General features: G+C 39.0%; 1 protein-coding gene across 8 annotated transcripts in view; it reads right to left on the reverse strand.

Moving 5' to 3' along the window:
* Positions 1-13,888, reverse strand: part of FBXL2 (F-box and leucine rich repeat protein 2) — a 123,077-nt gene extending 109,189 nt beyond the window's left edge. For 4 of the 8 annotated variants that reach the window (XR_006517836.2, XR_011496279.1, XR_011496278.1 and 1 more), the window contains exon 1: positions 13,778-13,888. Coding sequence is in view for 1 of the 8 variants with exons in the window: in XM_044755188.2 (XP_044611123.2) it covers positions 13,778-13,780 (3 nt within the window). In the remaining 7 variants the exon portion in view is untranslated. The remainder of the gene's footprint in view (positions 1-13,777) is intronic. The other 4 variants (XM_070492426.1, XM_070492428.1, XM_070492427.1 and 1 more) reach the window with 4 other exon arrangements.
* Positions 13,889-14,149: the final 261 nt, after the last annotated feature.

Genomic DNA, 14,149 nt, shown 5'->3' on the forward strand with positions numbered 1-14,149 from the left:
TATGGTATATATATATACAATGTAATACTACTCAGCCATAAAAAAGGATAAAATCATCCCATTCACAACAAAATGGTTGGACCTTGAGGGTATTACGCTAAGTGAAATAAGCCAGATAGAGAAAGACAAACTCTGTATCACTCCACTCATAAGTGGAAGTTAAAAATGTAGACAAAGAGAACAGGTTAGTGGTTCAGGAGAAAGGGGGTGGGTGCACACAAAGGGTGAAGTGGTGCACCTACGACACAACTGACAAACAATAACATACAACTGAAATTTCACAAAATCTTAAACTATCATAATCTCAATAAAAAGTTTAAAAAAAGAGAAATATTAGCAACAAATGTTAGCTCAGGGCCAGTCTTCCTTGCTAAATAATAATAATAATAATAATAATAATAAAATAAAAACATAATGACACACTTCACAGCCACAAGGATGGCTAAAATCAGACAGACAGATAATAACAAATAATGGCAAGAATGTGGAGAAAGTGGAAACCTCATACACCTTTGGTGGGAATGTGAAAATGGTGCAGCCACCTTGGAAAACAGTCTGGCAGCTCCTCAAAGGTTAAACATTGAGTTACCATATTAACCAGTAATTCCAGTCACAGGCAACTACCTAAGTGAAATGAAAATGTGTCCATACAAAAATCTAAACATCAATGTTCACAGCAGCATTATTCATAATAGCCAAAAAGTGGGAACAATTCAAATGCCCATCGGCCAATGAATGGGTAAACAAAATGTGGCATACCCATACAAAGGAAAATTATTCAGCAATAAAAAGAAATGAAGTACTGACACATACTACAACAGGAATGAGCCTTGAAAACACAAAGGCCACATATTGTATGATTCCGTGTTTACATTAAATATCCTGAAAAGGCAAATCCATGGCAACAATATAGATTAGTGGTTGCCTAAGATTAGAGAACGACTGCTGATGAGTATGGGGTTTCTTTTTGGAGTTATGAAAATGTTCCTGAATTAGACAGCTTGGTGAATATACTAAAACACACTCTAAGTTTTTGTTTGTTTTTTGTGAGGAAGACTGGCCCTGAGCTAACATCTGTTGCCAATCTTCCTCTTTTTGCTTAAGGAAGATTGTTGCTGAGCTAACATCTGTGCTAATCTTCCTCTATTTTTATGTGGGATGCCACCACAGCATGCCTTGAAGAGTGGTCCTAGGTCTGTGCCTGGGATCTGAGCCTGCAAACCCCAGGCCACCAAAGTGGAGTGTACAGATTTAACACTACACCACTGGGCTGGCCCCTGGATTGTACATTTTAAATGAGTGAAACTTACAGTATATGTGTATTATCTCAATTTAAAAAAAGGCATACCACAATCCACCAAAGCAAACTGCAGAAGTGGAAACAGTGTCATAAATAGTATCCTACATTCATTTTTAAGGTATTCCAATGATTAGTCTTAGTGGTGTGTATGTGAGATACTAACATTTATTAAGTGCCTACTGTATTCCAAGCTCCGGTAAGAAATGTGTTAGATGAATTAGCTAAATTATCTAATTAATCTTTCTCTAGTTCCTTGAAGTGTCAAGTTAGGTTACTGACCTGCTATCTTTCCTCTTTTTAATGTAGATATTTAGAACTATAAGTTTCCCTCTGATCACTACTTCCAGTTCATGCCATAAGTTTTGACATGTTGTATTTTCATATCCATTCATCTTAAAGTATTTTCTAATATTCTTTGTTATTTCTTCTTTCACTCACTGGTTGCTGAAAAGTGTGTGGTTTAACTTCCACCTATTTGTAAATTCTCCAGTTTTCCTTCTTTTTTGGTTTCTGGCTTCATTCCATTTTGGTCAGAGAAGATATTTTATATGATTTCAGTCTTTTGAAATTTATTGAAACTTGTTTTGTCACCTAACATAAGGTTTAACCTGGAGAATGTTCCACGTGCACTTGAGAAAAATACGTTTTCTGCTGTTCTCGGGTGGAGTGTTCTATGTATCTGTATTAGGTCTAGTTAGTTTATAGCGTTGTTCAAATCTTCTACTTCCTTATTAATCTGCTGTCTAAATGCTCCATCACTGAAATTATAGTGATGTGGTCGGGGCTGGCCCCGTGGCCGAGTGGTTAAGTTCGCGCGCTCTGCTGCAGGCGGCCCAGTGTTTCCTTGGTTCGAATCCTGGGCGCGGACATGGCACTGCTCATCAAACCACGCTGAGGCAACGTCCCACATGCCACAACTAGAAGGACCCACAACGAAGAATATACAACTATGTACCGGGGGGCTTTGGGGAGAAAAAGGAAAAAAATAAATGATAAACAAAATAAAATAAAAATACATAAATAGTGATGGGGGTAGTTGTGAATGATACCATAACAATCTTCACACATCTCAATAGCTGTCCAAAGGATGCGCTTATTTTCTGTTATTACAAAGACCAGTGAATCAAAGTTAAAAGATTTCAACTCAACATAGAGAAAAACTTTCTAACAATAGCCCATACTAGAATGTTCTACTCTTTAAAGCAGTGATACTCTACCCACAGTGCTCCTGCAGAGACCACAGAAACAGAAATGTCAGAGAAGGAAACCCCTTCCTTCAGTGAGAGATTTGAATAAGACACCTCTAAGGACCAAATCTAATTTCTGAATCTATCATCCAGGTTCTGCCATGTACATCTTGCTTACCTTGGGCATATCATTTAACTTTTCTGTGCTATGGTTTCCACTTTTGTAAAATGAGAATAGTAATGGAAACTGCCACAGGAGTTGTTGTGAATTAAATGAGTTCATTTGTGTAAAATGCCTAGAATAGTCTTGGCAAATAGTAAGTGCTCAACAAATAATAGCTATGATGATGATGTGAAGTCTCCAACTATTATTGTAGAACTATCTATTTCTCCCTTTAATTGTCAGTTTGCTGCACATATTTTGGGACTTGGTTGTTTTGTGCATATGTGCTTATAATTATTATAACTTCTTGAGGAACTGACCATTTATCAACATATAATTAACTTGTCTCTTGTTTTAACTTAAAGTCTATTTTGTATGATATTAGTACTATTTGCCTGAAAAGTCTTTTTCCATCTTTATACTTTCAACCTATTTGTCTTTGAATCTCACAAGAGTCTCTTGCAGACAGGACATAATTGGAACATAGGTTTTAGGGGTTTTTTTATCCATTCTGTCAGTCTCTGTATTTAATTGGTAAATATAATACTTCTACATTTAAGGTGACTACTGATAAGGAAGGACTTACTTTTGCCATTTTGCTATTTCTGTATTCTGTAGTTAAGTGTACTACTACATAAATGTCAGTTAGGTCAAGCTGGTTGATAGAGATGTTCAAATCTTTTATATCCTCACTGATTTTTCTTTTAATCTATGAATGCTATCAGTAAGAGAGAGAGGTGTTACTATATCCAAACATGATTGTGGATTTGTTTCTTTCTCCCTTTGGTTCTGTCAATTTTTGCTTCATGTATTTTGAAGCTTTGTTGTAAAGTGCATACACATCTAAGATAGTTACGTATTTTTAATGAACTGACCCTTTGTCATTATGAAATATCCTTCTTTTACTCTAGAAGTTATCCTTGTCTCAAAGTCTACTTTGACTAATATTAATATAACAATACCAGTTTTCTTCTGATTTTTGCATTTTTTCCATCCTTTTACTTTCAATCTGTGCCTATACACTTAAAGTGTTTCTCATAGACAGCATATAGTTGGGCCACACTATTTTATCCAGCCTGACAATTGCTACCTTTTAATTGGAGGGCATGGCCTACTTCTATTTAATGTAATTATTGATATGATTGGTTTTAAGTCTACCAGCTTAATATTTATCTTCTATTTGTCCCATTTGTTCATCATTCCTCTGTTCCTGCTTTCTTGACTTTTCTTTTGGTAAAGCGGTATTTATTTGGTTTGTCTTATTGATCTCATAGTTGTAGTTGTTTGTATTTTTTTAAAAGTTTGCTCTAGTGATCACAGAGTGCATCTTTAACTTACCACAGTCAAACTTCATTTACAGTCATGCACCACATAACAATGTTTCAGTCAACGATCGACCACATATACGACAGTGGTCCCATTAGTACTATACAGCCTAGGTGTGTACTAAGGCTATACCATCTAGGTTTGTGTAAGCACTGTAGGGGAGGAAGACATTTTCCTCTACCCTTTTAGGTTCTTCTGGCTGGTCTAAGAATTAAATTGACATGAGACAGATTAACAGGAGAAAAGCAAATAGAAGTTTAATAAGATATATACCCAGGAAATGGAAATGAAACCCAGGAAAACCAAGTAAGTCACCAAAATGGCCATAGCCCTCACCTTAAATACCATTGGCAGCTAAAGACAAAAGAAGATGTTGCAGGTGGGGAGAGCAGGGGACTTCAAAGAGAAGGAAGGCAATTCACAGGTAGGTGAAAAGAAGCAAACACTTGGAAAACAAGTGTTTGGCCACACAGACACAGAAGAACACAGAGGGGAGCCCAACAAACATGCTTTTCCAGGTTCCTCTCTATTTACCATCTAGTTCAAGTTATGCTAAGGTGATTGCTCACTTCCCAAGACAGGTTTTTTTATGTGAATTCTTTTAGGCAGTTAAGGGAGAAGGAATAAGAAAAACTTTGAGTCCTTTGTTTCTTAAAAACAATCAGCCTAAAATTAACCTCATGTTAAAGAGACACATTTTGGGGTGGCAAATTTTGTTCCCCCTTGGTACATGCTACAATGTTCACACAATAATGAAATCACCTAATGATGCATTTCTCAGAACGTAAACCCATCGTTAAGTGACACGTGACTGTAATTTCCTCCTGCCTGCTTTGCATTTATTGTCATATATCTTACTTCTCCTTCTACCATGTGCCTGACAATATATTGCTATTATCTTCTGAATAAATATATATATGAAAGAATGATATTTTTTATAAGATCTCTTATATTTACCTATTTACCTTCATGGTGCAATTCACTCCTTCCTTCAGAAGGAGTACTTTTCAACATTTCCTGTAATATAGGCCTGCTGTAGACAAATTGTCTTTGCTTTTATCTGTCAGAAATGTCTTTATTTCTCTTGCATTTTTGAAGAACATTTCTCTGAATATAGAATTTCAGGTTAGCAGGTTTGCCTTTTTTTCTTTAAATCACTTTTAAAAAGTTATGAGATTGTTCTCTGGTTGCATTGTTTCTGAAGAGATGTCAGCTTTCATTCATATTATTGTTCCCATTATGTAATTCTTTTTCTTTTCCACCTCAAGATTTCCTTTATAAAAATACTTGATTTTTGGAAGTTTGACTACAATGTGCCTAAGTTTAGACTTCTTTGTATTTATCCTGCTTGGGGTTTGCTGACTGTGTCCAATTGCTGTTGAGTCCATCAAATGAATTCTTAATTTCTGATATCACATTTTCCATTTCTAGCATTCCCATTTGGTTCTTTTTACAGTTTTCCTTGTTCCTGCTGAAATTTTCTGATCTGTACATTCATGTTGCTCAACATCTGGATCATGGGCCACATTTTCTTGTTTCTTTGCATGTCTTATAATTTGTTATTTCATGTCAGATATTCTGTGTAAAGAATAGTGATTTACAAAGGTCAATAAAACTAAGAGCTAGTTCTTTGAAAGATAAACAAAAGCGACAAACCTTTACCTAGACTCACCAAGGAAAAAAAAAAAGAGAGGACTCAAATAATTTCAGAAATGAAAGAGGAGGGGTCGGCCCAGTGGCACAGCAGTTAAGTTCACATGTTCTGCTTCAGAGGCCCGGGGTTTGCCAGTTCGGATCCGGGGTGCGGACATGGCACTGCATGGCAAGCCATGCTGTGGTAGGCATCCCATATATAAAGTAGATGAACATGGGCACAGATGTAAGCTCAGGGCCAGCCTTCCTCAGCAAAAAGAGGAGGATTGACAGCAGTTAGCTCAGGGCTAATCTTCCTCAAAAAAAAAAAAAAAATGAAAGAGGAGACATTACAACTGATACCACAGAAATACAAAGGATCATAAGAGACTACTATGAACCAAATGCCAACAAATTGGACAACCTAGAAGAAAAGGATAAATTCCTAGAAACATACAACCTACCAAGACTGAATCATGAAGAAAGAGAAAATCTGAACACACCAACTCCAAGTAAGAAGATAGAATCAGTAATCAAAAAGCTTCCAACAAACAAAAGGCAAGGACCAGACAGCTTTACTGGTGAATTTTACCAAATATTTAAAGAAAAATTAATACCAATCCTTCTCAAACTCTTTTAAAAAATATAGGAGGAGTGAACACTTCCAAAATCATTTCACGAGACCAGCATCACCCTAATACCAAAACCAGACAAGGACGCCAAAAGAAAAGAAGATTACAGGCCAATATCCCTGACAAACATAGATGCAAAAGTCTTCAACAAAATATTAGCAAACCAAATTCAACAACACATTAAAAGAATCATACACCATGATTAAGTGGGATTTAATCCACGGATGGAAGGATGGCTCAACATCTGCAAATCAATCAATGTGATACACCATATTAACAAAATGAAGAATAAAAGTCATATGATCATCTCAATAGAGGCAGAAAAAGCATATAACAAAATTCAACATCCATTTATGATAAAAACTCCCAACAAAGTGAGTATGGAGGGAACCTACCTCACCAAAACATGACAAGCACACAACATCATACTCAACTGTGAAAAGCTGAAAGCTTTTCCTCTAAGATAAGACATAAGACAAAAATGTCCACTTTCGCCACTTTTATTCAACACAGTATTGGAGGTCCTAGACACAGCAATTACGCAATAAAAAGAAATAAAAGCCATCCAAATTGGAAAGGAAGAAGTAAAACTGTCACTATTTGCAGATGACAAGATATCATATATAGAAAATCCTAAAGACTCCACCAAAAAACTGTTAGAATAAAGAAATTCAGTAAAGTGGCAGGAAACAAAATAAATATACAGAAATCAGTTGCATTTCTATACACTAATAACAAACTATCAGAAAGAGAAATTAAGAAAACAATGCCATTTACAATTGCACCAAAAAGAACAAAATACCTAGGAATTAATTTAACCAAGGAGGTAAAAGAGCTGTCCACTGAAAACTATAAGACACTGATGAAAGAAACTGAAAACACAAACAAATGGTATGGAGATATTCCATGCTCCTTGAAAGAATGAATAGTGTTAAAATGTCCATACTACCCAAAGAAATCTACAGATTCAATGCAATCTCTATCAAAACGCCAGCAGCATTTTACACAGAAATAGAACAAACAATCCCAAAATTTGTAAAGAATCACAAGAGACTCCAATTAGCCAAAGCAATCTTGAGAAAGAAGAACAAAATTGGAGGTATCATACTCCCCGATTTTAAACTATATTGCAAAGCTATAGTAATCAAAACAGTATGCCAGTGACATAAAAACAGACACACAGATCACTGGAACAGAAGAGAGAGAGCAGAAATAAACCTATTCATGTATGGCCAATTAATTTATGACAAAGGAGCCAAGAATATACAATGGAGAAAGGACAGTCTCTTCAATAAATGGGGTTGGGAAAACTGGACGGCCACATGCAAAAGAATGAAACTGGACCACTATCTTACACTATACACAAAAATTAACTCAAAGTGGATTAAAGACTTGAATGGAATATCTGAAACTATAAAACTCCCAGAAGAAAACATAGGCAGTAAGCTCCTTGACATCAGTCTTGGAGATGATATTTTGGACTTGAAACCAAAAGCAAAGGTAATAAAAGCAAAAATAAACAAGTGGGACTACATCAAACTAAAAAGCTGCACAGCAAAGGAAACCATCAACAAAATGAAAAGGCAACCCTCCAAACAGCAGAAAATATTTGCAAATCATTTCCTGATAAGGAGCTAATATCCAAAATACATAAAGAACTCACACAACTCAATAGCAAAAAAAAATCCAACTTAAAAAATGGGCACAGGACCTAAATAGGCATTTTTCCAAAGATAACATCCAGATGGACAAGTACATGAAAAGGTGCTCAACATCACTAGTCATAATGGAAATGCAAATCAAAACCACAATGAGGTATCATCTCACACCTGTTGAAATGGCTATTACCAAAAAGACAAGAAATAACAAGTGTTGGCGAGGATGTGGAGAAAAGGGAAGCTTGTGCACTGTTGGTGGGAATGTAAATTGGTGCAGCCACCACGGAAAACAGTATGGAGGTTCCTCAAAGAAGTAATAATAGAGCTAATATATGATCCAGCAATTCCACTTCTAGGTACTTATCTGAAGAAAATGAAAACACTAATTGGAAAAGATATCTGCACTTCCATGTTCATTGCAGCATTATTTACAATAGCCAAGACATGGAAACAACCTAAGTGCCCATCAATGGATGAATGGATAAAGAAAGTGTGGTACACATACACAATGGAATATTATTCAGCCATAAAAAAGGGAAATCTTGCCATTTGTGACAACACGAATGGACCTTGAGGGCATTATGCTAAGTGAAATAAGTCACACAAAGAAAGACAAATATCGTATGATCTCAAGTCTTATATGCGGAACCTAAAAAAAAAAAATCCTAGATACAGAGAACAGATTTGTGATTGCCAGAGGCAGGAGATGGGGGTGGGGAGCAAAACAGGTGAAAGGGCTCAAAAGGTACAAACTTCCAGGCATAAAATAAATGTCATGGGATGTATAACATACAGCATGGCAACCATAGTTAGTAACACTGTATGGCATATTTGAATGTTGCTTAGAGAGTAAATCTTAAAAGTTCTTATCACAAGAAAAAACTTTTGTAACTAGGTATGGTGACAGTAGGTTGCTGGCAGGGGAGGCTGAATCTTGTTAACCTATAGTTGAGGTGGGTTTGAGATTTGTTGTAGCATTAGTTAGATTCAGTTCATGATTTGCTTATTTTAGGGTGAGATCAGAACTCCACCTTCAGGAGAAGCTGGGATCTGAGCACTGGTGAAACGTCACAGATCTCCTTGAGCATTACAACCTAGTTGCTAGCTTTCTGAATTGTGAAAGACCTTTCTCTATTCTACATCCTGGCTGCCAGCTGGGAAGCAGTCTTTGCTCTCCAGTAGCACCCTCTGCTGTCCATGCCTTAAGGAGATCTCTCTCTCTGTACCCTCTTACTCCGCCTTCTGAAAGCCTGCTGCCTTGTCCTCAGGGAAAACCTGAGTAGGGGGATATTTCCCAGCTCTCCTGCCATGCCCCCAGCCTGTGGTAGCCCTGCCTTACACTTCGTAAAAGCCCCTACTGCCTCAGAGAGATTTCTATTTACTCTCCTGCCCTGCCCCTAGCCTTCAGCTGACTTCATCTACCTCAGGATCCTTCTTAGCTCTCTCTTCCTCTGGCCCCAACCTCCAGCATACTACATCCATGTACTCAGTGAAGGCCCATGGGAGAGAGGTGGCAGGTAGGTGCAGCCTTTCTCTGTGGCTGGGACTCCTCAGGATTCCAAATTGCTGCTCAGCCCACATGCAGTCAGTAAAAGTTGGACTGATTTCTCCTTGCCTGTCTATAGCAGATTCTTCTTCCTGCTATCCCACCACAGCTGAAAGTATCTGTCTCCTCATTTCTGGGAAGGGCTTATCATGTTTTGGATCGTAATTCATTTAGATTTGTGTCCTCAGCTTTCTGGTGGGTTTTAGAGAACTTCAGATCTAGCTTTTGAGACACCTTTTCTTACTGTTAGAGTGGAAACAATGTCTAACTTTTGCAACTTTCAATAACAAAGTGGAAGTCTTTATTATCCATTTTTTGTGTTTTGAGGAAGATTGGCCCTGAACATCTGTGGCACTCTTCCCCTATTCTATGTGGGATGACACCACAGCATGGCCTGACGAGCAGTGCTAGGTCCATACCCGGGATCCAAACCTGTGAACCCAAGGCCACCAAAGCGGAGCATGTGAACTTAACCACTACACCACTGGACCGGCCCTTTTTGACAGAAGAAAAACAGACTTGGAGCAGATAAATGACTTGCCCAAGGTTTAGAACTAAAAAAAAACCAGAAAAACTACAATTTAAACTCCTATCTTCTGACTCCAAGTCTAGGGTTCTTTGTACTACATAACAGGTACTAAAGGCTACTTGAGTCTGGGCAAGTCATTTAACCTCTCAACGCTTCTAGTCTGTAAAATGAAGGGGCTATACTAGAGAAAGCCAAAACTCTCTTCCAAATCAAATATTTCAAGATTCAATGAAGTTTGTGTTTTTAAAGCACATACCATCACACTGTTTCTGAAAGCATAACTGTGTGTCTTCAGATGGCTTTAGATTTTAGAGGTCTAACAAGCATAACAAATTTATCAAGTCCAAAACCAACTCCTGCTTTCTTCATCCCTACTCTAAATTTACTCCTCCCATAGTCTCTCCATCTCAGTAAATGACTTCCTCCTATTGCTCAGGCTCAAATTTGGAAAGAAGCCATGGTGTAATGGTTGCGATGCCAGACTTGGGACACAAGCTGGTTGAGTTTGAATCCTGGCTCTGCCACTCACCAACTAGGTGACCTTGTTGATTAAATTGCCTAATCAACCTGGGCCTTGTTAAATGGGTATAATAACTTCATTCTCATAGGGATGTTGGAAGGATTAAATGAGATAAATGTGAAGTGATCAGCTTAAAAGTGGACAAAGTGGAAGGGCTCTGTGAAAAAAAGTTATTGTTACAATTACTAAAAACTATTTTCCACCCTCACCCCAGTGTAGACAAAAGGGAGACAAATATTGTCAAGAGAAGGGAAATTAATATAGAGAGAAACCTCTTCTTTTCATGATCTACTAACACAGACCTCATTATATAAGCTCTCTTAACTATACTATAAGATGACAAAGAGACCAAAAACTGTCTAAATCTTGGATATATTTTATTGTAAAGTGTCCCCGCCCCTGCCCCACCTTGTGCTTCCCAACACCTTTGAGAAATCCTAACACAGACAAATACAGAAAGGGAAGTGCCAAAATAGGAGGAAGGTCCAAATGAATGAACTAAAATGGGAAAACTGTATGACACAATGTTATTTTATATTTCAAACAAAATAAATCCGCCTTACAAGCTAAAGTATTAACTAACAACAAAAACCTGACAACAGGCATCCCGATGTACATTTTGATTCATGTGAATTAAAATTTAAACAATTACTTGATGTATTTTTGTAACAAGTTAGAAAAGGCAACTAAAATAAATGTAAAAACTACTATTAGGAAAACCCTCAGAAAATAAAATTTTGTTTTTAAAACAATTTCATCCCTCAAGTCTAAACGGCTTTATGTAAAACACCGATCTCTGATTCACAAAAAGCAGGTGCCAACTCCTAAACACAAAATTAAATGACAGGAGAAACTTTCAATGCTATTGCCATTATGAGTATGAATCCTAGTCCAATAATCTGTCTCCAATAATTCCTCTTCATTTCACCTTTGTGAAAGAGGAGAGGGAAAAGGAGGAGGAGAGAAGGCTAGGCGTGCCACTGTTCTGTAGCATCTAGCTCGGTGCCAGGAACAACAAAATGCCAAGTATTCATAAGTGCTGAAAAAAATCAAAATCCAAATAAGGAAGAAAACTAATTTCCCTATATATATATGCCATATATATTGGGGAACATATAATGACACACTATACATTACAGTATAATCCAGTATTTACATAAAAGCAGGTTCTGAGACAAACTGCCTGGTTTTGAAATCTGGCTCAACTTATCAGCTGGGTGACCTGGGCAAGTTACTTTACCTCTCTGTGCCTCAATTTCCTCATCTATAACATGGGGAAATGGTATCTTCCTCATAGGGTTGTTGTGATGGTTAAATAAGACAAACAAGGTGCTTACAAAAACATCTCACACATAGAACATACACCATAAATGGTATTATTATTACACAGGCAATAGAAACAAGTGGCTTAATTGAAGAAATTTTCATTGACAAGTAGTTAAGCAGAGGTTGAAAATTCACATGCAAAGTCATTTACATCAACTACTAAAGCTGTACGTTTAGATTCAAGCATTTAATGAAGAGTAATGTTATGATCTCAAATACAGTTTGGGGATTATACAGGCAGCTTCCCCATCCCCCCCCCATACCGGCTCTCCACTTCCCTTGGGGCCCAGGCACCAGCTTACCACCCAATTAAATCCCTTCCATGAATTAAACTCTTAATGCTTCAAGATACACAAAAAGCAAAGCATTTCTAAGTTTAGCAAAGCAACCATTAGTACATAAGTACAGTAAAGTGCTTTTAGAGCAAATAAAACTCTAAAATTCACACTAGTGAATCAAGGCGGACTGTGGGTCAGGATGCAAGAGGTGGACGAAGGAGAAGAAAAGGAAAATGGACAACAGGAGGAATATGAGACTTCAGAGAGCTGTGAGAATTTAATTCCTGAATATTATTACTTTCTCCTGGCTATAAATATAAGAGCTCTTCTCACATATAACATACAAAAGTAAGTTACTGCAATATTTAAAACACTTAGATTTTTGTAAAATTCATTTTCTAAAACTCTTGCTGGCTGGAGCCATTGTCATTTAAAAGCAATTCAGAATTAAAAAGAAACATACACAAAATAAGACATTGCTGTTACTGGTGGATGATGCTCTTTTCCTGCTATCAACAGGCCACACACCTGGCAGCTGTTTTTCCAGAGTCAATGAGAGACAGACTGTCCACCTTCTCTTACTGCCACGCCTCTGCTTAGTTAAGACAGAGCCAGCTAGGGTTCCAAATGGCAGGTTTTCTCTCCAGAGGGCCAAATGGCACTTGGGGAGCACTCTGCATCCTCAGCTTATTAGTACTTCCACTAACTCCTGCAGGTAAGGAGCAAATCTACACTAAATTACTGATAGTTAAGAAAAAACGTTTCTCAAAACCAGGCTTTTCCTTACCCCTCGCACCTGCTCTCAAATATTCTATACCAAAGGTGTGTCCCCAAGCTGAGAGTCCAGTTCCTTTCTTCTTCTATCTTCTCTTTTAGGCCCTCTTTTCCAGGCCTCTGGAGATCTCACACCTTTGGGTGGCAATTCCCTGAACCTTGTCTATTCAAGTCAACACCTCAGCTGAGTCTTCAATTCGGGTTTTAAAAACGCTTAATGGAGGCCAGGTGGGATGCCCATCACTCTCAAGTTTACTCAATAAAGGTAATGATTTAAGACGTTTACAATGTACTAATTATGAATTGAATCCCTGACTGAGGGTGCTGCACGCCGAAAAAACCACCAACTTAATGCCCCCATTTTTTTAAGAGGAGGAAGAAATCTCCAAAATCACAAATTTCCACATGCTAAAAAACCTATCAGAATGATGAATTTAAAAGAAATACATATTAAGTATCGTTATTTATATATAATAGCACAGAAACAAAACAGGAAGCACACACACTGCAATATACGGTTAATATGAACATATGTGATAGTCACACGCCTTTTTCTTTTTTTTTAAAACCACACCCTCTCTGGGTGGCTTCCCAGGCTCGCCAGGGCCAAAGAGCGTCACGCTGTCCGGCGGCCCACGGGGTGGCGGTCCCAGCTGGGACCCAGACACTCAGCGGCAGAGAACGCTGCGTCGCGGTCGCCCGGGAGCAGGCGGGCGTCAGGGTCCCCCAGGGTTCGCCCTCCTCCGGGCCCGCCCAGCCCTGCCCCGCCCGGCAGCCCCGCAGGCCGCGGCCCAGCCTCTCGGCGACCCCGGCGCCGCCCGCCTGAACCTAGCAGGCGGCCGCGAGGGGACACAGTCCGGGCCGGGAAGGGCGGGGCGGCCGAGCCAGCCCGAGCCCCAGACTCACCATGGCCGGAGAGCCGCGAGCGCGCCCACAGCCCGGAGTCACAAGGCGCCGGCAACGCCCGTTGTCCTGGTGACGCCAGCTGGGCGCCCCGCCCCGTCCCCAAGGTGGGCTCGGAGGCGGCCATTGGCGGCCGGCGAGCACGTGACGCGCAGGGGCGGTGCCCTTTGGACCGCCCCCTCCGCCCCCCACGCCTGGACTGTGGGGCGGGGCCTCTTCGCCCTCCCTACTTTGCATCTGGTCCATGATCACCCTGATCACCTTGACTTCGCTCACCTGACAGATAACCCAACCACAGACTTCCCAGCTGGGAGAGACCTTTATGGTTCTTCTTTATTTAAGAAACAGATTGTACAGGTAATACGTGACAGCATT

The sequence above is a fragment of the Equus asinus genome, chromosome 21, assembly GCF_041296235.1.
Source record: "Equus asinus isolate D_3611 breed Donkey chromosome 21, EquAss-T2T_v2, whole genome shotgun sequence".
NCBI lineage: Eukaryota > Metazoa > Chordata > Mammalia > Perissodactyla > Equidae > Equus > Equus asinus.